Source organism: Triplophysa rosa, linkage group LG4, assembly GCF_024868665.1.
Source record: "Triplophysa rosa linkage group LG4, Trosa_1v2, whole genome shotgun sequence".
Lineage (NCBI taxonomy): Eukaryota > Metazoa > Chordata > Actinopteri > Cypriniformes > Nemacheilidae > Triplophysa > Triplophysa rosa.
Window position 1 is genome coordinate 29167305 of NC_079893.1, and position 26889 is coordinate 29194193.

The window sequence follows — 26889 nt, forward strand, 5'->3', positions numbered from 1 at the left end:
GTCCAGAAGCACTTCCTTTTTCAGTTTTGTAACACTACATAAAAGTTTCAACAAAATACAACCAATAAAACAGAATTCAAAATGGTCTGATCCAGTGATCCAGATCCAGAGGCCACTTCTGGAAATGATGCCCTCCTACCCTAACCTAAACCCATGGTACGGTTTCTAAGATGACAGGCAGTTTGAAAGTTGAAACGCATCCAGGACACGAATGAGAAACATGCCCTTTGTCTTCCATACAAGCATAAACAATACTAATCATTTCAGACATCATGCATTGCAAGAGTAGTTTTTACTGTATAGGCAAAGTCACAGAAGATGCTGGCAGAGTGGAATTTCTAAAGGTCCTAAAAAAGCTTCTTTGCAGTGATGCCGCAGGAGAACCATTCTTGGTTCCCAAAGAACCGTTAAAGTCAAAGGATCTTTATTTCTTTTGACCTTTTGATATGATAGTCTGTAGAACCTTTTTCCACCACAAAGAAAATATCTGCTTATGTTAATGCTTTCTTAGTTGTAGGTGTTTTTCTTAGCTTTATGACAGATATTTTTTTGTAATTTTTGGTGCTAACGGTGTTAATCCATGCCATGGAAGAACTATTTTTGGCTGAATGGTTCCATTGAAATCATTTATCTATTTATAGTATAGTATAGAAAACAAAACATTAATGATGTCATTTTTCTTCTCAAGTAAATGTATCATGATTTAAGAATGTGAATTATTTGTAATGGAAACAAGAAAAATTCTGAGTACGATTTTTTTGCAGTGTACCCTGTATATCGGACATTAGCAACACAATGAACATTCATACATGCATATACATTTACTTTTATTCATTTAGCACACACTTTTATCCAAAGCCACTTATGAATGAGTACATTAAAAAGTACCTTTAATCTAAAGCTTTATGGAACATGTGGTTACGCAAGCCTGCATTCCATCCAGGACCAGGAATAGAGTCTTATTTGCAAGTGTCAAGAGGGCGCTTGTGTTATCTCAAGTACACTGCAAAGGCACCAACCGTGTGACATCTACATGCAGGTGCACATGAAAGCACAGGCACATGGGTGTTCATATGGGTGTCTGGCTTTTGAAGGATTAGACGATGGCTATTCGATCTACAGATTTTTTATGACATTTGTATTTTTGTGTGCCTTTGTGCATATGCTGTAAGAAAAAAGTATGTTTGGGTATTTCTACATTTGTCCCTACAGTCCGATTTTAGGGACTCTAAATGGGAGTTTGATCTTGTCCCTCCTATGAGGACTGTCAGACCCCTCTGGGCACTTATTAGTGCTAAGAACCAAATCACAAGTGACTCCCATTAACAATTGTTAATGAGAGAAAGCTCCAGTGGGTTTGAGTTTGGACTAATCCGTCGTGACAAATGTTACCCGTCACAGGAGCTGTAATTTGTTTACGGTTTCGTATGAGCTCTGAATAAATGTGGCGCTGGATAGACAAACGTGTACGCATGCTAACAGAAAAACTTGACCACATGCAACACACAGAAGTCATTGATGGAAAAGGACTTAACTAAAATTCATACAGACAGACTTCATTTCCCAATTATTTTGATTCTCCAGGCACGTTCTCTTCCCCCTAACCTCCCTTCTCTCGTTCCTTGTTTGCAGGTGAGATGGAGGAATTCGAAGCCCTGTGGCTGACTGGCATCTGCCACAATGAGAAAAACGAGGTGATGAGCAGTCAGTTGGATGTAGACAACATGGCAGGTGTATTCTACATGCTGGGAGCCGCTATGGCGCTGTCCCTTATCACGTTCATCGCTGAGCATCTGTTCTACTGGCAACTCCGATTTTGCTTCATGGGTGTGTGCTCGGGCAAGCCCGGCATCACCTTCTCCATCAGCAGGGTGAGTGGAGGCTTGTTCTCGATTATTATTCTGTAGCCAACTGCCTATTGAGTTCAATTAGTTCTTTAGGCTTTGGAGTCGTAATCCTTTATAGAGCGGGCTTAGAATTATAACGATGGCGTGCTTAGCCTTGATTCTGGCTTTTTTGCTGAATATCAGTAAGTAATCACAGCAGTGTGGATATCTGTCAGAAAGGCACAAATGCGAGTGTGATATTGCTTTTATGCCGAAAAACAGCTTAGCGTTCAGTTTTGTAAACTTGGAAGTCATTTTTGAGTAACAGTTCAGCATTTGTAAACAATATAAATATGACAGAAAAATATTGGAAATCTGAAAATTAAAATGAGACATGTAGAATGTATAAGTTGGTAGTTTTGTTAACATCACTTGCAATTGTATTTTTCGTGATATTGCGACGACCACAGACGGATTACAAACAGGCGTCTTTCAGGAATTGGAATTGGGATGTGCCAAGAAATCCATGCTGTCGTTTAAAGATTCGCTCCATAGAATGTCATGGGAAAAGACTTTCCAAAGCAAAGCATTTATTACAAAATATGTTTCGTTTTATATCTTATAATTCAAAGAATGCTTACGCGCGGTCCTGGCCGTATGTTATTTTGTTCAAATCCTTAAGCGAGCAAGGGTAATGCCGTGTACTTTTCTCTGAACCCATTTTGTGCTTAAGAAACATTTTAGCGTACAAACTTTAGCTAAAGCACCAGAGCCCCATTTCAAACATTTAGACATAAAATCTGCCCTCAAGCATTTGGAGTAAAGTCATGAGTCACTTAATGACAGAGATGTATAATAGTCTACCTCGCCAAATTGGCAAGTAATTCTAGCATAAACTTGTGTTTGCAAATGTGGACAAACAACATGAGAAACTATGGCTTTATTTGTCACTTAAAGGAAAAGTTGACCCAAAAATAAAACTTCTTTCATCATTTATTCACCCTCATGTCATGTCAAACCTGTAAGACTTCTGCCAACTTTCTACCTCAAAAGAAAACATTGGTAACCAAACAGCATTGACCCCCATTGACTTCCATTGCATGAACACAAAACCATTGAGATATTTCTCAAAACATCTTCTTTTGTGTTCCACATGAGTCAGGTTTAAATGACATGAGGGTGAATAAATGACCATTTTTATTTTGGGGTAAATTGTCCCTTTAAGCAACTTTACATGACCATGTTTCCTATGCTGCAAGAACCAGCCATGTATGTATCTGGGGGTCATTGAAAATTTCCTTTTGAGATGTAGACAAGTGGTTGAACACCAGCTAAAGCAGCGTTACTGTGGATGGGGTAAGAAGAAGGTACAGTGAATAGAGAAACGTGAATAAAGAACAGGCAACAGACAAAAAAGAAGGAAAAAGCACCTCTCACGAGAAAGGAGGAGAAAAAAGAGAAATGAGATAACACTAAGCGGAGAATATGTTCCAGCCCGATTGGATGGAGAGGTCAGTAGATGAATGAGAATAAGAGGTGCGCTGGGAAGGATGACCCGAGTTTAAAAAAGACAGAAGGTAGAGGAGATAATGGGGACATAAAGAAAAGAAAGAAAAACACACACAAGAGTTTGCGTGACTGAGACGGAGAGAGCACATTTCTGACATGTTGACAGACTCACCAGAGGGGTGGATCACCAGTACTAGAGTGACCTTTAGCCTTTAAAATGTTTTGAAGCTTGTATATTTTAATAGATATCCCATTATTGTGCACAACAACCCCTTTGTTTGTTAGTCCAGATAGAAATGGCAACACCCAACCATTTATGAAAGGTAATGAAGTATTTTGACTTCCAGCCAAAAACAATGGCATTAAGAAATGCGTTTGACAAAATACAACCCAAACCACGGATAAATGGATTCAAATTCAGTATATCACTGTTAAATGAGCGGGAGAGGTTTATTAGAATATTGTGTAATTAATTTGTCACAGCAGTGATGAAGGAGAGATCAAGTAGACACAGCGGTGTCAGCTGAATTTTAATCACATTGATTGAAGACATTGATGGGCGCTCAAGACCACAGTGTTAGTGCAACCCTGTCACCCTGTCCTCATCAATCACTACTTCTTTTGCCCCTTCTCCCACTTGATACTCTTTCTCAACTCTTTCTGTAGCCCTAATAAGTCGCTTAAAGGAACAAAATATAACATTTCTTCATGTCGCTCCAAAGCCTTATTTACTTTATTTCTTCTTAAGAACTCAAAAGGAGGTTGAATATCTGGTTGGATGAACTCAGTACATTGGCAGAACATGGTGACTTATGTTAACGCTTAATGAAGCACTCAATGGTGTGTGTACAAATGGTTCATGTGGCTTACTGATTGTTTTCCAAGTGAAAAATCGGTTTTGGTGAAGAACAAAATGTTAAGGCAATTTTACTATGAAATTGTGTCAGGCACTGATGCACTTTTTTGTGTTCAAAAATAGTTATTGTGGTAAACTACACCTGGGTAACTACAAAGTCTGTTCTCCCTCTGATTCAAAACAAAATTACCTGTTGGTCTATCGTTAGATGCAAATGTGTCCAAATATATTTTCCAGGTGTGTGTGTGCATGTGTACTCTTGCAGTTTTACTTTTGGATGAACAATTTACTAATCCCATATTTTTGTCTCCTTTCCTCTCCTTTGATTTCTGTTTTTCCTTTCATCTGTCCAACAGGGCATCTACAGTTGCATCCACGGTGTTCAGATCGAGGAGAACAAATCTGCACTTAACTCACCATCGGCCACTATGAACATGAACATGAACAACACCCACTCCAACATTCTCCGCCTGTTGCGTACTGCCAAGAATATGACCTCTGTGCCCGGGGTCAACGGTTCACCCCTCAGCGCGCTGGACTACAGCCATCGCGAGTCAGCCGTTTATGACATTAGCGAACATCGGCGTAGCCTAGCAGGCCACTCCGACTGCAAGCCTCCACCTTACCTGCCAGAGGACAACATGTTCAGCGATTACGTAAGCGAGGTGGAGAGGACTTTTGGGAACTTGCACCTGAAGGACAACAACCTGTACCAGGATCATTACCTACATCACCATGGGGGCACGGGATCCGAACTGGCTCTTGGTATGTCGGGTCCCCTGCCTAACCGACCTCGTAGTTTAGGAAGTGCCAGTTCATTGGAGGGTGGGTACGATTGTGACAGTTTAGGGGGAGGGGTAGCGCCCATTTTCACCACCCAGCCACGCCAGTCACTGACACACCGGAACAGGGAAAAGTTTGACCTGATTGCGGGCCACCCAACCCAATCAAGCTTCAAGTCCGGCCTGCCCGATCTGTACGGGAAGTTCTCCTTCAAGGGTGGGGCATCCAGTTCAGGGTTCATTCCGGGACACGACAGGTACTGCGGGGGAGGCGGGGTGGGCTCGGGAGGGGACGACGGAAACATTCGTTCCGACGTGTCTGATATTTCCACTCACACCGTTACCTACGGCAACCTCGAAGGGCATGGCAAGCGGCGCAAGCAGTACAGGGACAGTCTGAAAAAGAGGCCAGCTTCTGCCAAGTCCCGTCGCGAGCAGGATGAGATCGAGCTTGGCTTCAGGAGACGCCCCCACCACACTATCCATCATCATCACCACCACCATCCAGCAACCCAAGCACACCGCTCGGCCACCCCACCTGTGGAGCGCAAGAGCCAGAGAAGTGGTAACTGCACCTCTTATCTGTTCAGAGACAAAGAGAATTTGAGGGACTTCTATGTGGACCAGTTTCGAGCCAAGGAAGGGGCATCCCCATGGGAGCATTTGGATTTAAGCGATGTTCCAGGAATGGGTGGGGGCGGTTGCGGTGGCGTAGTTAGTAGCGGAGGTGGTGGGGCAGCGTGCACTAGCTTGGTTCCCATGGACGATTTTCTGAAAGGTAAATCCAAGAAGACAGAGTGTAAGGGTGGAATGGGAGGAGGATCACCTGGGCAACAAAGCCATGCATGCTGGGAAAAGGGGATTGGAGGGGTGGGCGGCTTGGCCGGAGGGGATTGGGAGTGTCGGAATTGCCACAGCGGAGGGGTTGGAAGTGGAGGAAGCAAGCCAGTTTGCATGCACGGGGGAGGTGGGGGCTACCCAGCTGCCGGGGGAGTTGGGGCATCCAGTGCGGGAGGTGGAGGGAGTGGGCAAATCTCAAGCCGCCCCAGCTCAGCCACCTGCAAGCGATGTGATTCGTGCAAGAAACCGGGCAACTTGTATGACATCAGTGAGGACAACCACCTCCTCATGGATCAGATCGGGGGCAAACACGCTCTGGAGAGCGCAAAGGGAGGGGGAGGCACAGGGGCCCAGACCCAGGTACAGAGGAGGAAATTCGGCCCGGGCGGTAAGGTTTTGCGCAGGCAGCATTCTTATGACACATTTGTAGAGCTGCAGAAAGAAGGGGCAGGCAGGATGGGTGGGTTTGGAGGTGGCGGCGGAGCTTCAATGCTCCCTCCACCCCGAAGCGTGAGCCTAAAAGACAAAGACCGCTACATGGAGGGCGTGAGCCCCTACGCCCAGATGTTTGAGCAGTATGCGGGAGGGGATCAGGAGACGAGCTATTTCGGTGCAGGGGACAGAGGAAAGGGTGGGGGGTCGTCATTTAGCTTATTCCGTGGGGGTGAAGGTGGGTTGCACCGTCGCTCCGTGGGTGAGAAAGACATGAGGGACAGGGATAGAGGCATGATGGGAGGAGGTGTGGGCGGTACCCGAGGGGTCGGGACTTACTCCTTGTCTAAATCTCTCTACCCAGATAAGGTGAACCAGAACCCATTCATCCCAACCTTCGGCGACGACCAGTGTCTATTACACGGTGCCAAATCATACTACGTCAAAAAGCAGCAGGCGCAGCCGCAGCAGCAACAGACGCCACAACAGCAGCAGCTCCTCAACAACAGTCGGGCTGATTTCCGGGGCTCCATGGGTGTGACTTCCTATTTGCCTGCCTCTGCCACTTCCGGGGTTTTGTCCAACGTGGCCCCTCGGTTTCCCAAGGAGCTTTGCCTGGGGGGGCCTCTTGGCAACCACCACAGTGGAGGACCTAGCAACAACAAACTGCTGTCAGCCAGGGATGGGTTAGGAATGGGGCAAGGACAGAGACCGTTTAATGGTTCAAGCAACGGACACGTTTACGAGAAGCTTTCCAGTATAGAGTCGGATGTCTGAAGGGGAGAGTCCGAGGTGGATAGATATACGAAAAAAGCCCACAGACATGACTAGAGAGAAACATGAAAGAGCAGTGTGTAATTAGTACCTTCATGCTTAAAAAGAGAAGAGGAAACCATGTGTAAGGAACTGACTCGTGCTTTAATGAAGTGGATGGTGCGCTGCCAAGCGTACATATGTAAATAGAGAGATGGGACCTGCCCACTGTTGAAATTGTGAGATTAGGGGGAAGAAACCTCAGTTTTATTCTCTCATTTCTTTTTGTATATCCCACTATCGACAGAAAACAGTGGCCAATCCAGTTTACAGACGATGACAACCGCGTACAACACTCTGTACAATTGTGGATGGAAACCAATTACTGTTTTTAAACAACAGGGTAAACTTACAATAACTGTATTGATAATGTTCTTGATAATAATATTATTCTATATTATTACAATGTTTATGATGTTCCATTTGGGCTTGGTTTATGGGTGTTTTATGCTGTTGCATATTTGTACCGTAGTTTCAGTTCTTAGTTAACAAACCACTTCGCAGGAGGCTTATTTGATTCCTTAATTGAGCTTTTTTGATCGTCAATTGAGTTGTAGACGAACTTGGAATCCACGAAGGTTCTTTATTATTAATTATTCAAGTTTATTTTGCCGGTATGGAGTGCTGTAAAATGTGTGTACAAGGCATGATTTGCAAAGTACTTCAGCTGTACTTGAGATATCCTTGTGAAGGAAATGTATTATTATTATTATCTCCTTGTTTTATACTTTCTCGTTTGTCAGAACAATATGGGTTTGATACGCAGCACATTATGTGCCTTACCAAGTTTTACAGGATACCAGATTTACAGGTCGTATCGCCATGGTAACTTTCTGGTCACTGCACACGGATTTGTCATTGGGTGATTCATATTATTCTGGAGCTGTCCTTTTAATGATATAAGCACTGATATGTTTCATCAAGTAGATGTACGCTAGTCTGAACACATTCAAATTAATCTCGAGGGCCACGTTCTAAAGAAAACAAATGAAATTATCGTTCAGAAAATAATATGAACATAATTCAGGTTTTGCACAACAGAGTCGAGATGTTAGGCGTTACTCATATTATGACAACAAAAAAAAGATAATTATTTGTTCCCCATGTCGAAAGACGTCTTGTATTAAGCAGCAGAATAAAACCTATGTCATGGGATTGTTTCCTTTCAGAATGCAGTTCTGCAGGGTTGTGCAAGATGAAACGCTTGCATTTTTCTGTATATATTTAGTTTTTTCACTCTGTACACTGAATAGACAAAAAGGATGTAACTTTACAGGTTCATGTTTTAATACATAGATCAGATCTTAAGAATTAGGTTAACAATCCAACTCTGTTCCAAAAAAAACAACGTCCAATTTTCAATTTCAATACCCACTTGTAAGAACAGAGATATTTCTCAGGAATTTTGGTTGGGCACACGCAAAAACAAACATATCATTTAACTAAATTGCCTAATTACCTGAATCAATTAACCTATAAACTTATTTATTTGGATAACCGTGGGCCATAGAAGCGAACATTTTCCAAAATCTTTTCGAAACGGTGCAGTGCTGTCCGATCTCTCGTCGAACTTTTGGCCCACAGCTCCGATCAAATCCTTTACTTGAATACCAATCGCAGATTTTGTTGATACATTTTCTTCGTGAACGAACTGTTAGCTGAACAGATCTCCACGTTAAGCACAATATTTATAATATTTGGTTTATAATTGATGTATCGCTATCGATTTGTGGATTTTTATCTTAGCTTTTTGCCACTTTCTTTTCTCGACTCGGTTGTCTTTGTGCGAAAGTTTGTGTTTGAAGAAGAGCCTGCATGTCTTTTACTTAATTATTGCCATATCTTTAGCGTTCCATACATTTATGTCGATTAAGATATCATGCCTGCTCTGTTGATGAACTGTGCGTCACACAGGATCGGGATGATAACAGTAGCTGTGATTTTAACGAAATGATAAGATGTTTGAATATGGATATGACAAGGCAAAACCTTCTTCACGTATTGCTTGATGTTATCAGGCAAACCAAAAATGTGGGTGATTATAGGAACATTGCCATTGTTTGAAAGTCATTTTTAAAGATTATTGTTGAATCCATGTAGAGCTTATTTTTAAGTTAACAAGAATTTTTCATCTTTCTTCGTATTGGGACCATGCTTTTAAAAAGACCCTTTTTAACTTAGTTAACTTTAACTTGCTTTTCTTTTGTAAATCTTTAACAATGTCTCATTTCTCCTAACAGTTTGATTTGTGGCATTTCTGTCCATCACAGGAGAGTCAGACAGTTTTTGGTAGTACTTCTTTGTGTGTGAGTGTCAGAGATGGTTGCCTTTGCTCTTCCAGAAAAGCTTTCCAGTTTTATATTACGTTTAATCTAAATTCACACTTTAAAGATGTGGCCTTGTTATAGCGTGCTCATATCATTTGATAAATAACAATTCAAACAATTTGCAGCAGAAGATACGAGAGGAGGCGGAAAGGGAACGAAAGTAGCTAATGTTTCTTCAATGTTTTATTCATTCTTGTTTTATATTTTTCTTAATGAACGGTAGAATAAGACTGCTGTTTCTTACAGTTTTATTTGCTTGTCATTTTAGCCCTCATGTACCCTCCCCAGTATGTTAGGTCACATTTGATTGTACGTGTATCTGAACTCATATGCTTGATTACCTCGGGTGCGAGTTGGCATGTGTGCGCAGGTGATTGTGTGTGTGTGCACATTTGTCTGTGCACGTGTGTGTGTGTGTGTGTGTGTGTGTGTGTGTGTGTGTGTGAGAGAAATGGAAACAGAGCACAGTGCAATGGGTATCTATTGTTACGTCTGCTGTAAATAATGATGTCCCCTTTCCACAGACTTTTAATATATGGAGACGAATATTTAAAATATTTAAATTTGAGATACATTTTTGTCTGGAGGATTTTTATATAGTCACACAGGGGAAAAAGTTATTAGACCGCTGCACACGGTGCCATTCTAATAACTGAATCTGAGAAGCAGAATTCGAGACGAAACCGACACCTTTGTTGTCTTAATTCTGTCTTTCTTGTGGTTTTAACCACTTGTTTTAAATGTTACTTAACGCTTCACAATTGTACAGATTCTGTAAATAGGACAAAACGGTTTCTTTTTTTTCCTGTTTTTGTATAGAGAGAGATTACATGTGTTACGACTACAATAATAATTTAACGAGACATTTCACAATACTTAAGCTATTGAGAATACAGACACAGTGTGAACATAAGTGCTAAGATATATTCTTCTGTCTCTTTGTACAAAACGGTGTTGACTAATAACAAAATAAAAGGGAGAGATCTCAAGCCTCATAGTCCTCGTGTGTTTTTCTAAACAGATACTTTGATGTGATTATTATTAAAGTTATGGGTCAAATTTATGTTTTTTTGTGTGTGCCTTTTGAGCAGATTTTACATTATACTCGACTATTCTTGACTTGCTTAGTTTCCCTTCGTGACATAATGCAGGGTGGTGGAAACGTGAAGGGGAGCATCTTTGGCTGCTGGTGTTGCTGTGGTTACATCTGGTTCACTGCATCACGAACAAATTGCTGTACTGATGTCATTGCATTGAACTTGTCGCTTATTTTAATATCAATCAATCAATATCAAATATGATCCTGGTTATTGATTCCAAGTAGTATGGGCTATTAATATCTAAATAGCTGTTTATTTTAAAACCATTTGCAATTGAATATTTCACAAACCTACTCTTTCTATTCCTGTCTCACTCCTCCACTTTCTCTGTCTCTCTCTCTCTCTCGTTACCTTCTTTCTCTCACGCGCTTCCCTCAAGCAGCCAATCACAGAATACATTGCAACACATGTAACTATTTCTTGACAATTAACTGTTACCTAGCAACTGGATCTTTAGAGAGAGTTGGGGAGAAAGAGAGATAGAAGCAAACGATTTGTGTAGTATGCCTCGTCTTGGTTTGGGTGCTAGAAAGAATCAACATATGATACAGAAACAGGCAGTACAGATATGAACACCCACACACGTGTCCGTGAACACGAGAGACGGCATTCAGAGGAGGAGAAGAAGAGAGAGAGCGCGCGCGCGTTCAAATCTACACGGAAGATAGTGACGGCGCAATAGAATTGTGAATGCAATCGATTAAGAACAGCAGAATATACTCAATTGGACTCGCGGGCCCTTTGTGTGTTTTACAAAGCATGAAAGTGAACAAAAAGAGACCAAATATTGATGGCAGAACGAGTTTTGTGTGTAAATCGTACGTAAATTGCAGCCTTTCAGTCAACGGCACCTTTCACGTACAAACGGTTTTACACAAGGCTACAATTTCCACAGATTGATTCTGCTTGTGTTTCATGAATAATGCCCAATAGTTACTTTCACACAGAGACACACGCAAACATACTCACGTACTGCACACTTGAAGTCTGTTGATGTCGATGATGATGAAAACCAGCGTCCCCCGGACTTTCTCTCCGGCTAAACTCACACAACACCGCCACCGTGTGGCCGGACCTACATAACACCCCAGAGACTTTTTACAGTCGTTTGCGCCTCACTGAAAAGTATCGTGTTTTTCTGGTCAGTCACCATTGTTATCCTTTTGTTACGTAATAGAACAGAATCCATAATGTGTTATAAAAAACGTGTAATCACGTGTTTAGAAGAGATTCTTATGAGCCTTTTATAAGGGAAAATGTGTGAGAACGTGGACCTCATTTGCTTTACTAATACTGCATATTACTGCTCTTGTATTATCTTGATTATTGCTTCTATTTTCTAGTATTCAACGTTAATGCGTTATTATTTTTAAATTTTTAAATAATTGATATAATCCGGAAAATAACTTCAACAAAATTCAGTACACTCCCCTATTAGGTGTAATATCAGCATTCATTCGAGTTTGCCTGGTCTCTGTAAATTTGTGCAAAACCTGATGATCCATAGAATGTTGCAAATAGCATTTTGTGTGCTTTAATGAGAGCTGATATCTTTTATCACAAATATGCTGCGATTATCATTCTCATAAATGTGTATAGTTTTAAGTATTTCAAATAACCATTTCTTTATTTTTTCACTTATTTATTCAAAACCCTTTATACTTTTGAGGATTAAAGTACATTTGTTTTAGCCTATTTTTTAAATGTGGCACCCACCTTGTCATATGCAATATTAAAAACTGAACTTGGTTAAACATTTGAGTAAAAAAACATACAAAAATCATACAAAATATTCGATTTTGACATTATCAAGTTTATTCTCCTCATATGTTTTCTGCCACAAACATGAATCATTTTCTAACAGGAAGCGTTCGAATTAAGATTCTGCACTTTTCTCAGGTTCATCTTTGTTTATTCTTGTTTGTGAAGGTAGTTCCATCAGCTAAACTCTGTTTTTTCTCTCAAGCTGCTGGGAAAGTTTTCCACAATCACACATTCACAGTCCTGCGGGTTTCTGCCAGGAAACTTTAATAGCACTTTTGAGATCTGATCTTGTAGCTAAACAGTCAAAAGATGCATGCACGTAGTCGATAAATGGTAGGCCTACATGTATTACAAATATGTTTATCTTGCATGCCTAAATTAAATGTAATTTTTCATAATTTTTCTGGGGGTTTTTTACAGATTTTCCACGCAATTTTTCTACAGATTTTTTAAATGCATTTTTAAAAGACGGTCAAAAAACGTAACATTACATAAAAAGACTGCAAATGTACTAGAAAAACGTGTAATTTTACAGGGTAAAAACGCCCCAGCTGCGCCCAGCTGCCAGAAAACGTCCGTCTTTTAACGAGATTTTTTTACAGTTTATTTTTGAATTTGGCCAAAAAGTGTAAAATTACAGATAAAGACAGCAAATTTACAAGAAGAACGGGGAAAACAATCTAGCTATTATATATCCGTATATCCCGTAATTTCACAGGGGGGAAATGTTATTTTACGGTATATTTCTGTCGCTCCAGCTAACAGAGAAGTTCCGGGTTTTTTACGGAATTTGTTTTACGGATTTTTTACAGTGTTCTCTTTAGTATAAGACAGTGATTTCCAACCGGGGTAGGCCTAAGTGCACACCAGAGGGTACTTGGTTAAAAAAAATCAGACTTAAAAGCATTAGGGATTTTAATAGCATAACACTTTCTTAAAGTAGCCTACTGCTTAAAATGGTAATATATTAAAGAGATAGTCTATTTATAATTTGTTTTAGTTTGGCAGTTTATGAAAGAATGAAAAATGTGCAATTTGTGCTCGTTTTAAGCATTTGTGTACATAACAGTCAAAGCAGAATACTTAAATATGTGACTTTTAAACACAATATCAATAATATGCAATGATCATCCAGAATAACATCCCATTATATAAAATTTATATCTGATCATAATCTCTTTCTATTTTCTTAATGCACTGCAAAAATGTTTACCTTTTTCAACTCCAAAACTTTTGTTTGAAAGCTGCCTTAAATTTTTTAATGTAATCCAACTGGATTTACAAGTCACTTGAATTCAAACTGATGTTAAAAATCTAGTTGCATATCTAGTTGTGTAGTACTTAAAGTTAAAAAGTTGAATAAAGTTGAAACTGGTTAAGTTAGATGTTAAGTCTGTTCAGTATGATTTAAGAAAGTGACTTGTAAAGCCAGTTTGATTTAACTCAAAAATAAGGCAGCTTTTTTTACTAAAGTATACCTTCATTTTGAATCTTCTCACATTGTTTTTCTACCTCTCTCGTTCACTTTCACTTGCCTTGATCTTTTTTTTTCATTGTTCACTCTCACTCGCCTAACGCGCACCACTGTAGGCCGGAGTTCTGGAACCTTGTAATAACGCTGATACTTTGACAGGATTATCCCCGCCCCTGTCGCACCCTGAGGCGGCTCTTTGCCATCTTCTCCATCCTCCCCTTCCTCGCGGTAACCGTGATGACGGAGGAAGGGTTCCAGGGTTGCTAGGCGATTGTTAAGGTCTGTGATTCGCTTCTGTAAATGGGAGACTTCTCTGAAGAGATCATTTAGGGACTCCGAAAGAGGACGAACCCTGTGGAGAATCACAAAGCGTGTGAGAGGGAAAGAGTGATAACATCTTCTTTCTCCATTTCTTTGTAATTGAACGGCAATAAAAAAAATCAATACTTGGCACCAAGCTGAAAATATAATTTTGTGTAAGGCCACTCCTAAGGCCTGCGTCCTGGACATTACAAAGAAAAAAATCAACGAGGTCTCCAAAAAAGAGGTTTGTATTTTTCTACCTTCATTTCACTAGAATTGGGTTTCAGTATAGCCTAAGTCAAAGAACATAAATTAACAGGACAGTCAACTATGACACGACTGAACCACTGCTCCTCCCAGCCAAGAGCTGTCTCACAAAATTTAGAAAGGTCACGCAAATGTTGCCTCCAGGTGTGTTAAAACGCTCAGTGTCATAGGATGACGAGTTCTTTTTGTACTACGTTGTGACAACTGCCCAGTCCTGCTGCTTCGCACTCAATAACAAAAATGAAAATAAGGCCGTTTTCTTCACAGCTCCAACACTCGGCTGCTCGTCTGGACATCTGGAGTCTTTTCACAGATGCACTGCAACTCTCCTTCCTGGCATCTGCCTTACATTCCCTCAAGCTTATCCAAAATCCTGCCACTCACACTTAAAAAAAACACATTTCAGACGCGTACTGTGCTGCAGCTAGCGTGCACTTAAAAAACGCTCATCTCAAAACTTCAGTCGCTCCTTTAAAACATGACTTGCATATGGGAACGTCTTCTTAAATTCCTCAAAGTCTTGATTTTAGTGTTTTACATCTTCATTCTTTAAACGGGGATGACAATTACGCCACACATGATGTCAACAAAAAGAATAGCTAGTAAATGCAAAAATAAGTATGCTTCTAGTTCATTCAAGTAGGCTACATAAGTTCAAACATATTTTTAAGGATACGGCACTTCGCGTAGTCTTATATTAATGTACAAGTAGTTTACTTTTAAGTGTACTATATTAATACTGCTTGGGACAAAAGTTTACTTTAAGTGCAATAGTAGTAATCTAGTACACATTTGTATTGCAACTTCACTGCAGCTTATATGTACGCTTAGTTTACTACTACTTTAACTGTAGCACATTTTTTAGTTTATGTAAGTACACTTTGAAGTATACTCTCTCTAATGTACTACTTTTTTGTTACTTGGACTATTTATAACTATTATAAAATAACTAACTATTTATAAAATATTTGATATTATATATGATATTGTTTCTATAGACATTCGAACATGTAATTAGATTAATAAGGAGGTAAGACAGTATGTAAAACTGAAGAAAAGTAAACACTACTACAAGGTATACATACATAGATTACCTTACTTTTAAGTATACTGTATATCTCCATCGAAAGAAGGAAAGGCCAGACATGCTTTTCTGTCAGGATACGTCAAGTATATTTCTGAGAAGTACATATAAAGTCGACTGAAAGTAAACTTTTTTTTGTTCGTTTAAAAGGAGTCCAGCACACTTGTATAAGCTTCTTTTCGTAAGGGTAGCAGCTTAAATAAAGGAGACTTCAAAATGCTGATTCTGAACTACATTATTCTATTTAACATGTCATGGCGTCTTCCAGTTAGCGTGTCCCTGAGGAAACTCTTTCTAGCTCTTTCTAGTTCCAGTGCTTGTCGTGTACACACAAGACTGCTTAACTGCACACGTCAGGCTAACAAAACTCCCAAAGGGCATTGGATTCTTTCCTGTGTTCTTATTCAAAACTATGCAAAAACAAAATGATAGAGACGGCAACTTTTAGGTGCTTAAAACTTTGTAAAGCCTTGAGAGACAGAGAGGCTTTCGTGTCCAGACATTGCTGCTTTAAATGATCATTGAACACAAATCTGTGTGTTTCTTTTGTACTGTAGTACCTTAATGAAATGTCTTTGTGATAAATTTGTGAAATTCAGTCTTGTACCTGGAGTAGTCTGGCAGAAGGTCACTGGGTTGTGAGTGTAGGAGTGTCTTGATGTCTTTGAATATACGTTTACCCCAGGCGTCCAACACTCGAGTGATGCTGCGGATGTTCGCCACGTTCACGTTCTCTGCTGTCGTGAGGGCAAACACAATGAGGTTAGTGTTAAACAAAACTGCAGTGGTGTTCATATCAATCAGGTTGTTCTTCTTAGAGCTTTAACCTTAAAACATGTGACTGCTTTAGAAGTCAGATAGTGTGTTTGTAGTCTGGTTAGATTGATTTCATAAAACTGCTCAAGTTATACTAGTATACAGGCCCAAAATGTGATTTAAATTGTAATGATTTGTATGAAACTGTGGATCCGAACAAACACATTGCAGCTGATTCGATCAAGACTGACTCATTTTTCTTTAGCAGAGTTACGCGAAAACAATATAATGTTGATTTTAGAATCATCAGAGAATGAAACGCTCATCTTGAAACTTCAATCATCACCTTTAAAACATGATGTGCATATAGTAACATCTTAAATATCACAGAGGTTTAAATTTAGTTTAACTACATTATATTGAGTACACTTAAAGGGACGGTTCACCCAAAAATAAAAATTCTGTCATCATTTACTCACCCTCGACTCATTCCAAATCTGTGTACATTTCTTTGTTCAGATGAACACAGAGAAAGATATTTGGAAGAAGGCTTGTGACCAAACAGTTCTTGGCCACCAGTAGGAAAAATTTATGATGGTAGTCAATGGTTCCCCACAAGTCTTTGCTTTCCTACATTCTTCAAAATAGCTTCTTTTGTGCATTTTTTTCTACTATGGTAATCTTCATTTCTGTCAGGTTCACTATCGTTAAAACAATGGACAATTAGCGGGACTGAATTGGTCCACTTTTTAGTTTATAAAGAAGTAAAGAAACGTCTCAATGTGTGAATTTAAACATTCACAACTTGTATACATTTTAGAATACTTTACTATAAAGTATGTTTTCCAAAATGTGCACGATATACATTTATTATGCATACATTTTTAAATATTCAATTTACTTTTTTTCATTTGTACAACTTTACATTCCTCACCCCTTAAAAGTTATTCTATTAAAAAAAAATTCCAAAGATGATATTAGCCACCAATTAACGTGTAGTACTTCATTTTTTTATTATTCAGAATTCCACAGATTTTCCCCACCATGGTTGAGAAAATGTGAAAAGTGTGACGGATTCCACATCATCAACACAAAGAAAATCAACAGTGATCAAATTTTTCATTGACGCATTATTGTGTATTTGTTTTACCTCCGTCTCTGTAGTTCCAGTTCCCATAATCCACTTCATTGCTTATCCCAAGACATGGAGACAAAAATGCCACGACTACCAGCGGTAGCATCAGCATCTTTTTTGCCGTCATCGTGATGATGATGATGAAGATGTGGCTGAAGTGTGTAGAAATTGGGAAGAATATCAAAAAATGAAACAATCTGAGAACTTTCCCAATTTCGAGCAAGAGCTTTAAACCTTCACCCTGCCAATTCATCTGGCACAAAAAAGAGCGTTTGTTATTTTCCAAGACAAACAGCCAAAAGTGTTATATGGGCTGAAGTTAACACAACTTTATATGATCACATCCATTAAGTCTCATCTTCGGTCTCTAATCTTCTTCATAATTGTCCGCTCACTCTATTCAATAACCGAGACAATGATGCAGTGTTGGATATTTTCAGTCACTTTAATGACTGAGGTCAGATCACAAAATGAGTTCATTCAAGGATTCAGAGAAAAGAGGCACGGGGGGATTGTCTCGTGACTGACCGATGGCAAACTCAATTAGTTGATTTAAAAGTAAAAAACACTTTATGTCAATCACTGAGATCTCTCAGAGGTAAGCTAAAACATGTTCATTGGACTAAATTTCACATTTCAGAGAGATCCAGCTGGAAAGCAAAGAGAAACTGGATGAGAGAACGAATGACGTGGAGAAAGCTAGAGGAGTGCCAGTTTTACATAATGTTAATCTTGGAAGTCTTGGTGATTGAGTCAGTGAAGAGGCATTTCTCAGAATGACTTCATGTCAAGGTTTGGAGGAGATGAAGAATCTAAAAGATTGCTTGTTTTTACCAGTTTTGACGGGAAAGGAAAATAGTAAAAAAAGTGTTGCGCTTCACATCCAAGCTACTGAGCCAGCGCACTTCAACAAATTGAATGCGTAACAAATCAAATGAGCAGTTCTCTTTCAAATGTTGAGAGATAAACTGAAGTACTATATCAATCAAGTTCTTGATATTTGAACATAAATAAATCCAGTAATGCAACATCAGAGTTTATTGATAATTCTTTGGATTCCCCTTTATACCCCACAGCTAGCAGATAAAGTGAAAACCTGCAGGACACACATGGCACTTAAACAAAACACATGTGTGCTTTACTCCAAGACGCCGTCAGAGAAACATGATCAAATGAATGTCTATATTTAGTGTTTTATAATACAGTGAATTGATACAAGTACTTACTTTATCAACTTAATGAAATGTTGCTTTCCTCTAAGTGTACTTGTAGTAAGTTTGTCTTCCTGTCCTCCTCTCTTCTGCTTTAGTTTCTCTGTCCTGTTCGATCGGTTTCTGTTTTCTTTCGGAACAAACTGATGAGAAGACAGCACTTAAACTTGTCCTACCACAGCCTTACTACTGTAAATAACTGATGCTCTCTCTCTCTCTCTCTCTCTCTCTCTCTCTCTCTCATTTTACCCCTCCCTTCACTGCATTTTTTCTCACTTTTGACTCAACTTCCCTCTCTCAATCACTTTTTCTGCTGCAATTTATTCTCTTTCTCCTCGTTACTTTCTTATTGTGAGCTTGGTTGTGAGTCAATTCTTTATTCTTTTTATAGGTTCAAAAACAGAGAGAATAGGGGTGTGCTGTCCTTATCTGAATCCATCTCTGTGTTCATTCTTGGGACATTTTGTGTTACTTTTAACACAACTTGTGTTGTCCCTTTCATTTATTTCACACAAAATCAACACAAACTATGTTACAATAACACATAATGTGTTAAATAGCACAACACAAACAATGTGTTAATATTAACACATCCTTTTTAAGAGTGTACTACTCCCCTTTAACCGTATAAAAATGCCAAGAAATATTGTTAATAATAATATTTTAGCATTTTATTATTATATTTATTTATTTGTTTTTTTTCCTCCTTATTGTAGACTGTTTGTGATTGCTGAGCAACTTTTGCTCTAAAGAAAATATATAAAATGTAATAGCTGTTTGTTTAGCCATTTTACAATGCCATCAAACTGTCTATCCAATCAGAATTCAGCTTTACATAATATTAGTGTCTACACTTTTTGTTTTAATTTTAATAGTCATTATACATTAGCATCATTATAATTGATCTTTATTCAAGCCATCACACTTCATAACCCGACATTTTTTCAGATGTGCGCACTTATCTTATCTGCTCCCTCAGCCATCTTGCATTCTTTTCTTGTTTTCTCACAGACACACTAACAGGTTTTCCGAGCAGTCACATTGTTTCTTAGTTTTAGATTGATTTAGTATAATGTTTTTTTATAGCTGAGCAATTTACCAGTCATGATATTAAATTGTATGGTTGCATTAGAATAAAATACTGGACATCCAAAAATCATTTCATGTTTGCACTTTTATGTCAGACAGAGAGAAAACTTCAAAGCGAGTTACCTTACTAAGTGCCATCAATCTAATGGTTCATGATTATGACATTTATTGTCTTATTTGCCTTTGATCTGTTCCTCTATGCAGCTTTTTGAATGCTTGGCAACACTGTAATCCATAACAGTCCATACAGTACATAAATCTGTGTTGCCTCTGAATGACTGAAGAGAGAAAAGACGGAAGAGATTATGTGAGAGGAAATAGTTTTATTCCCTGCTATCCAGATGTTATTTTTGTTGTTCTTCTCTCTCACCCCGCTCTGCTTTTGTGCTATGTGAGCTCAGTTTTGCCTGGCTGTGTGTGAATGTATGAGACTATATTCCTTTTCCCTTAACGCAGCAGTCACAATGCACCTGTTTTTCATTAAACCAGGCAATCTGTCACCTCCAACTGAATTCCTTTCTTCTCTTCCCTCTCACTTTCTCCAGTAGTGCCATCAGGTTATACAAATGGAGTCTAAAGGTTTCAATATTTTGAATGTGTGAAAGCATGTCTGTTATGCTTGGATCTTTTTTATCTCTTAAAATGCCAAAGAAACACATACATTTTATTTCCTCTATCTATTTTTATGAAAGCTTACTGTTTGGGAAATGTAGTGAAGAAATCATCACATCATTCATTTTCGGAGTATTTTGTTTTGGAGCTCATCTTTATTTGCTGGTGAGATGGAAAAGATGATCAACTCCCAGAAGTGAGTCAGACTGTCGTGAAAACTCACACACACGTCTGCTGCCATCTGCTGGCCAAAGTGCAGTATTTCAAAACGAACATCATACAAGTTTAACGTATCTCGAGTCACCAGCATAAGGTCAATTTATGACGATGTACGACTGCTGTATATTACTTCTCTATCATTTCTACAGTTCACGCTTCTACTTTTCTTTAAACAAGATCAGAGCATAGCTAATATTTCTTTCTGAAGCATTGGATGTGATTATACAAGCTGGTCATTGTTTACCTCAAAAGAACAGAATTAGAGAAGTGATCTTAAGACAGAGGAAGTGGTATTTAGAAGATGTTATCTCATGATGTGAGGATCCTGTGAACATCCACTGTGATGTAACTTCCTGTCTTGTCCGGAGAGGCTACAATGCTGATGATATCGGTCCTTTCATGAGACACAGGTTAGATTATTTCATTTCAAAAGAAAGGAAGTCTCAGTTTTGCTCCTCGAGATGTACGTGGCAAAGCCTGTCTTGTGTTGGATCTTCATCCTGTGCTGCTGGCGAGGAACTGAAGGTATCACCGGTCTTTATTGATTGAGAAAGTTTACTTCATTTCCATGCTTTATTTCTGATTTGACCCTTCACACCACAGAAATCATGCAGATGGAGGGGGCATAACACCAGTTCTCTGCTCTGTCCTTCCAGCAAAAGCTAAAATCTCAATGGAGAACAGAATCAGAGTGGCACTGACCGGACAAACTCTTATCTTCAACCTGTCACTGAATGTCCCTGCAAACCGCACCTATAAGAGTCCGGACTGCTACCATCAGTCCAAGCGGATCAATTGGGATAACGAGAAGATTCTCCAAAGTAGTGTGATGGAGACAGAACTCAAAATGCACGACGTCTCCTTTTCTGGAAATTACTTTTGCTGTTATGAAGGTCGGACAGTACATTGGGTGGTTCTTGTACGGGGTAAGAGCGCAGATCACTAGTATTCTTCGACTTGGTGACATGATCTCTTAAAAACAGAGTGAAAAAGATTTCTTAAAAATTAAGAAAAATATTGTTCACACTCGTCTGCATGTACGGTGGTAAAATGTATATTTCACTGATATTTCATTAAATGTGAACTTTTAAACACATCTGAACTTGTGTGGCAATAACAATGACATGTAAGTTTGGTCATGTGACACGGTGGACTGAAATGGTAACTGTGCCTTTTTCAGTTTCTTAAAATTGTGCCAGGAATTAAACTTTTTTCTAGCTCTACTTTTGACCGCTGCTGCTTCTTCCTGACTCCAATCTTTTCTCTTTCCCAGATAAAGGTTATGAGGAGCCAAGTGTTTCGTTAGATAAGGGCATCACCATACAGATGTGCGTCTCAGGAATTCTACTGATCTTCAGTGTGGCTGGGTCGCTTTACATATTAAAGAGCTACAAGGTAATAACTGTATTACTGAAATCTGTTTTCATTCATCTACCTATAATATTCATCTCTGCGTTGTACTTTACTTTCTTCTATACCAGGGGTTCCCAAAGTAGGGGTCGGGACCCCCCGGGGGGTCGCAAGATGATTTCCAGAAATCATTTTATTTATTATTAGGGACAGCCTATTTAATCAATAAGTGTAACAAAACATAAAAATATTAGTTAAGTTAAAAATAAAACCATGCAAATAAAAAGCCATCAGCCTTTGGAATTTCCTCTCCCTCGATCGTGACCCCTGAGGTGATTACGTCACATTAGCAACCGCATTAGGTTAGGTGCGGCAAGTCATACACCACCATATGTGCATGCAGATTATTTATCAGGCTTTAAGTTTAGGATATTTTTATTTGTCGAAATGTAACGTTGGTTGATGTCGACCAAAGACTGTTTGTATACTTTACCCACCTCCGAGGATAGTGGGGGTCTCGAGTCCCTGGCACTGTTATTTTGGGGGTCGCGGGCTGAAAAGTTTGGGAACCCTGGTTCTATACTACGATGAACGAATTAGATAATGCACAAGTTGGAAAAGATCTTATGTTATAGGTTTATATCCAAATACCTAAGCAGTAATGTATGCATTTGGCAGAAAGCGTTTATTCAAAACCACTAACAATGCATTTAAGCTATACATTTAGGCCTTTAGCAGACACACAATTCTAAAAATACAACAAATGTTCATGTGTTATTTACATGTGTTTTGGAATTGCAATTGAGCTCAACCCCAGGTTACACCAGACTCGACTTTCCAGAGTTGCTTTGAATGCAAAATGGTGTGACTCCAACTAGAAACAGCATGATAGCTTCCAGAAAAAGGCATTTCACAGTCAACCCATTAAACTCTACACAAGGACTAAAACAACATTGTGCCTTCCCCTATTGCGTCTTATTACACAGCACGACTTTAGTGAATCCCAGAGCTATTAGCAACACTTTTAGACATTGCAATGTGGTATCCTAGCAACCAATCCACTACTATGCAGTCAAGTGTTAGTTTAACTCTTGTTTTCCCTTTGTTGGTTTAGAAACAACCTCCTATCAAAGACAAAAATAATGAAGTGACGGAACAGAGACCTGAGGATGCTGAGGATGCAGCGATGGATGAAGATGTTGCATCCTCATCAGTCTACACGGTGAGATATTAGTCTAATACACTTTTTGCCAATGATTTTTAAATGTCAAATCTTTAAATGGTAAATGTTTAATTCATTATATTTTATTGATGTATTGTTTTTGATTATTTTTACACACTGTTTTCCAGGACCTCGAACATAGAACATGCTCCATTTATAATATGCTGAATCCTGAAAACGAACAGGTTGGTTTAATACTGGAGGAATTAGGCAGTATCCCACTTGTAACAATCTATACTATTTAATTGAATAAACCCAAATGTGAATGAGAAAATGTATGAATGTTAGATGATTAACAAGAGCAAGGCCTGAACATGGTAATCAGAAAACATAAAAAATATACAACTAAACACACAATTAAACATTTATACATTTACAAATTCACATGTTGTAGGAATGTAACTAATTTGGCTACATAAAATGTATAAAGTTTAATGCAATGAGTGTTAGTCTATTAATATGGCTGAGCATAGTATTTACAGGTCAAAAGTAGTCTTCTTACTCAGGTTCAAATTAGCCTACTCATTGTTCATTGATGTCCTTTATGTCTTTTTAATCAAAATTATTATTTTATTCATTTGTACCATGCCAACTGCTCATGTAAAAATTAAAAAGTGCTTTGGCAACACCAAAATGCTTTAAAATAGGCTTTACATGTTGAAATGTGTTTTTGTAGCAAGTATTTTTTAACCTGTTTTAATGTTGCATAATATTTTGACTGGTCAGTTTCTCTTAATTTTATTCTCTTTCAGAACTGCAAACCTCAAGAAGACGACGAAGTATTTGATTCCGTCTATGAAAATGTTTGAAAATATATATATTTTTTTTAATTTTTGATGTTCAACAACTTTCTTAGTGTCAAATAAAATATTTTTTTATGAATAATGTATCAACGTGTCGTGTTTTCCTTCTTCAAACTCTTCTTGCGTAGCGTTATTATGAAGCCTTTAAAAACCCGCCCTTTTGGCATATAAACCAATCGATATGCAGCTCAGCTCGCATCCAATGAAAACAGCCGTGAATGAACTTCCTGCTTCTTGCCCCGCCCCCTCTAGTGTCAACAATGGCAGCCGAGGGAGATTTTCTGATGCGCTACCGGGCTGTATCAAATAAACTGAAAAAGTAAGAGCTGAAATAACAGCTGTATTGCTTATAAATTACTACTATATTGTTGTGCTGTATCTGTTATTTCTGTAAGAGAATACATTTTGTCTACGAAAATTGCGATAACCAATGACATGAGCATACAACACAACACAACACACCGCTGACTAGCACGTAGCTAATATCATTGCAGTATATTATTGTTGATGTTATTATTATAATCAGTACGTTATAAAATCAAAAAACAAAATGTCTCAATATAATGATAGTTGTCGTGATTTTACATGTGTTCTAACTTAAGGCATCTGCCTTAAGATTATTGTCAGCTTGACGTACTTCCGCCTGTCATATTCCATTGAGTTACAATGTTGATGTATTTTATCCTTCATTCCGCAGGCGTTTTCTTCGGAAGCCTAATGTGGCGGAAGCAAGTGAACAGTTTGGTAATAATAAGAAATGTGTATGAAAGCTCTTTAAATAAAGATCACGTGTCACCAAATAGCAGTCACTGGGTTTTATTGGTTGACATCTGTCTTTAGGTCAGCTGGCTAAGGAGCTGAAACAGCAGGACTGTCCTCAATATGCTGCCTTCTGTAATCTAGCCATGGCCCGGTAACACATCTATTTTTATCATATGAATATGAACATGTTGAAAGTGATTATTTTACTAGTGTAAATGGTATTTTGTCATTGTTTGCAGTTGTGAGCAGACTCTGTTCAACGCCCCAGGAGAAGCCCTGGCTCTGACCGACGCCGCCCGACTCTTCTTGGCTTCTGAACAGGAAACCAGAGCGCTGGGAGCTCCCGGCTTTGATGAGAACATGCAGGCAGCAATGAACTGCTATAGTTTTGCCATCAAGGTATTTATATGTTTATTTCTAAGTTATCCTTAAGCGTGCGGGTACACACACAGGTATTTTCAAAGGTTATACATTGGTAAAGCTTTTAGGTCTCACGGACGTGTTTTTCGACTGAAATACACAAAAGTGGACTTTTCTACTTAAAAATACAAGTATTGTTTCTGCTCAACTGAGCCTAAAAATGACTGTGCGCTCTCACACACTGTTACTGCCTTATTCACAATGATAAATAAAGTAATCACCACAAGCAAACCAAAATCCGTTTCGAAGTATAATTCACCCAAAAATGAAGCAAACTATGCCGGACCAACGTATTCAAAGTCCTGCAGTCTTGCAATCGCATTTAGATTTTGTGTTTATTATATTTTGTAGGTGCAAATAAGTACTTATATATTGTTTAGGTCTATATTGAGATGAATCAGCCTGTTATGGCCGCCAGTCTCTCACTGGAGCTTGGCAATGCTCTAAAGGTAATACATTATCGTAATACATGGAGGGTTTTATAATTATGCTGTGAATAAATCGATTTTAATCTGTACTCTTCTCTAAATATTTCTTTGTAGGAGATGAACAGACCAGCGGAGGCCATAGTTCATTTTCAGAGGGCCGCAGAGCTGCAGATTCAAACTCCAATCGAGTCGCTGCTGTCGCTGTGGGAGATGGCCTCCTGCAAAATACTGACCCGTGAGGATTATTTCAACGTTTTGCGGAATTGGTTGTAAGGAGTTCAGTCCTTTGGTTGCCGTAGTAACAGTAAAACGATGTTTCATTGGCAGGTGACTACGACGGGGCTCTTGCTGTGCTCTCTGAGATGCAGCACATGTGTCAAGAGAGAGGACTACAGCTACCCGGCACCAACACCCCTGTCGGTAGGAATATAATGAACTTTAATTAAATTAGTGCAGATGTCAGCTAATGATAACCATGGGAAGGGTAGTCTGCAGATGCAACAGATTCATGCATCACATCCTCTTTTCAGGTGCGTTTATGGATTTCATAGCAAAGTGTGAGATCTCCAGAGTATTACTGCTTATGCTGCTTGAGGTAAACTAAATGTAAACTCATGTATGAATGACAATGAACAATGTTTATTCATAATAACAGTACCATTGATATGGTCCATTTGCGCAAACTCATGTTTTGTCTGTGTGTTTTAGCCTCCCCCTCAGAAACTGTTACCTGAGCATGCTCAAACGCTCGAGCGATACGCCTGGGAGTCATTCGACTCGCACAGTCAGGGTAAGACCTCTTAGCATACAACAAAGTGCAGCAATTTACATGCTGGCTGTTCGGAATAAACTCTTGTGAATTTCTGCCCTCTAGTAAACTTCCTCCCAGAGAATGTGTTCCTCCTACTGCAGTCAGTCGTGGTATGTATTTGTAAAACTTTAGTTTTAATCGGTGTATAATGTACGCATTACTGACGGCTGAAGTGATCTGACTGATCTGTTTGTAGATGGCTTGTCAGGAGAAGGACACGGAATCTTTAAAGGCTCTGCAGACAGAACTGTGGTGAGCTTTCTGTGTTTTCACTGTAAGGTATTGAAGTCTTGGCTTTTTTAAACGCATTTCTCCTTTTCTCTCTCACAACAGGCCTCTGCTTTCGGCAGAACAGAATCATCTTCTACACTTAGTGGTGCAGGAGAGAATTACACCCTCCGGTCAGGGTATATAATCCCCCCACCCAAAAATGTCATTTTGGAACATTCCCATGCCAGTGCCTGGTGCGTTTTGCATGAGAACTCTAGAAGATCACTGGACCTTTCAGAACTGTACATACACTTGTGAGAAAATCTACCATTCCTTTAATAGCATGAGAATTGATCTAGCTTCTATAATCTATGTTAACTGATATCCTCCATTTTGAATCCATTTCGTAGATTGATGTTATATATTATTTAAAGTTGTAAAATATTGATCTTGTAAATAAAATTACAGAAGAGATGCTTCGTCT

At 39.0% G+C, this 26889-nt stretch overlaps 4 protein-coding genes across 11 annotated transcripts in view; 3 read left to right on the forward strand and 1 right to left on the reverse strand.

The window, feature by feature from the left end:
* The window catches only part of grin2bb (glutamate receptor, ionotropic, N-methyl D-aspartate 2B, genome duplicate b), a 95296-nt gene extending 84922 nt beyond the window's left edge, over positions 1–10374 (forward strand). For 2 of the 5 annotated variants that reach the window (XM_057332494.1, XM_057332495.1), the window contains exons 15-16: positions 1633–1871; positions 4548–10374. In XM_057332494.1, coding sequence (XP_057188477.1) covers positions 1633–1871; positions 4548–7022 — 2714 coding nt within the window. In that variant the 3' untranslated portion in view covers positions 7023–10374. The remainder of the gene's footprint in view (positions 1–1632; positions 1872–4547) is intronic. The other 3 variants (XM_057332496.1, XM_057332497.1, XM_057332498.1) reach the window with 3 other exon arrangements.
* Positions 10375–12277: 1903 nt separating this feature from the next.
* Positions 12278–18750, reverse strand: si:ch211-243a20.3 (uncharacterized protein LOC100151507 homolog). Its single transcript, XM_057332547.1, has 4 exons — positions 18495–18750; positions 17284–17420; positions 15985–16114; positions 12278–14075 (listed from the first exon to the last, which is right to left on the reverse strand). Exons 2-4 carry the CDS (start codon positions 17393–17395, stop codon positions 13745–13747), a joined length of 573 nt encoding a protein of 190 aa, XP_057188530.1. The 5' UTR covers positions 17396–17420; positions 18495–18750; the 3' UTR covers positions 12278–13744.
* A 1509-nt stretch (positions 18751–20259) lies between these two features.
* Positions 20260–23834, forward strand: si:ch211-243a20.4 (NFAT activation molecule 1). 2 transcript variants are annotated; one of them, XM_057332538.1, is made up of 6 exons: positions 20260–20924; positions 21056–21325; positions 21673–21794; positions 22864–22971; positions 23100–23156; positions 23724–23834. In XM_057332538.1, exons 1-6 carry the CDS (start codon positions 20861–20863, stop codon positions 23778–23780), a joined length of 678 nt encoding a protein of 225 aa, XP_057188521.1. In that variant the 5' UTR covers positions 20260–20860; the 3' UTR covers positions 23781–23834. The 2 variants fall into 2 exon arrangements, with proteins under 2 accessions (XP_057188521.1, XP_057188523.1); XM_057332540.1 differs by having other exon boundaries at positions 20262–20924; positions 21003–21325.
* A 166-nt stretch (positions 23835–24000) lies between these two features.
* On the forward strand, positions 24001–26849 carry f8a (coagulation factor VIII associated). Of its 3 annotated transcripts, none has more exons than XM_057332528.1 (12): positions 24001–24093; positions 24472–24518; positions 24615–24687; positions 24776–24935; positions 25337–25405; positions 25499–25619; positions 25712–25804; positions 25915–25979; positions 26093–26174; positions 26259–26305; positions 26392–26447; positions 26529–26843. In XM_057332528.1, the coding sequence occupies exons 1-12, from the start codon at positions 24035–24037 to the stop codon at positions 26608–26610; spliced, it is 954 nt and encodes a 317-aa protein (XP_057188511.1). In that variant the 5' UTR covers positions 24001–24034; the 3' UTR covers positions 26611–26843. The 3 variants fall into 3 exon arrangements, with proteins under 3 accessions (XP_057188511.1, XP_057188512.1, XP_057188513.1); XM_057332530.1 differs by having other exon boundaries at positions 24046–24093; positions 24472–24535; positions 26529–26849; XM_057332529.1 differs by lacking the exon at positions 25337–25405 and having other exon boundaries at positions 26529–26848.
* Positions 26850–26889: the final 40 nt, after the last annotated feature.

What these genes read in the sequence shown, in the direction of transcription:
- si:ch211-243a20.3 (XM_057332547.1), bottom strand. Translation starts at nt 17,395, where the DNA reads ATGACGGCAAAAAAGATGCTGATGCTACCGCTGGTAGTCGTGGCATTT. An exon ending in CTGGAACTACAGAGACGGAG is followed by an intron (nt 16,115 to 17,283) that starts GTAAAACAAATA and finishes CCCTCACGACAG; the next exon opens with CAGAGAACGTGAACGTGGCG. An exon ending in CTTCTGCCAGACTACTCCAG is followed by an intron (nt 14,076 to 15,984) that starts GTACAAGACTGA and finishes GATTCTCCACAG; the next exon opens with GGTTCGTCCTCTTTCGGAGT.
- si:ch211-243a20.4 (XM_057332538.1), top strand. Translation starts at nt 20,861, where the DNA reads ATGTACGTGGCAAAGCCTGTCTTGTGTTGGATCTTCATCCTGTGCTGC. An exon ending in CTGCTGGCGAGGAACTGAAG is followed by an intron (nt 20,925 to 21,055) that starts GTATCACCGGTC and finishes CTGTCCTTCCAG; the next exon opens with CAAAAGCTAAAATCTCAATG. An exon ending in ACATATTAAAGAGCTACAAG is followed by an intron (nt 21,795 to 22,863) that starts GTAATAACTGTA and finishes TTGTTGGTTTAG; the next exon opens with AAACAACCTCCTATCAAAGA.
- f8a (XM_057332528.1), top strand. Translation starts at nt 24,035, where the DNA reads ATGGCAGCCGAGGGAGATTTTCTGATGCGCTACCGGGCTGTATCAAAT. An exon ending in AGCTTGGCAATGCTCTAAAG is followed by an intron (nt 25,406 to 25,498) that starts GTAATACATTAT and finishes ATTTCTTTGTAG; the next exon opens with GAGATGAACAGACCAGCGGA. An exon ending in GCTCTGCAGACAGAACTGTG is followed by an intron (nt 26,448 to 26,528) that starts GTGAGCTTTCTG and finishes CTCTCACAACAG; the next exon opens with GCCTCTGCTTTCGGCAGAAC.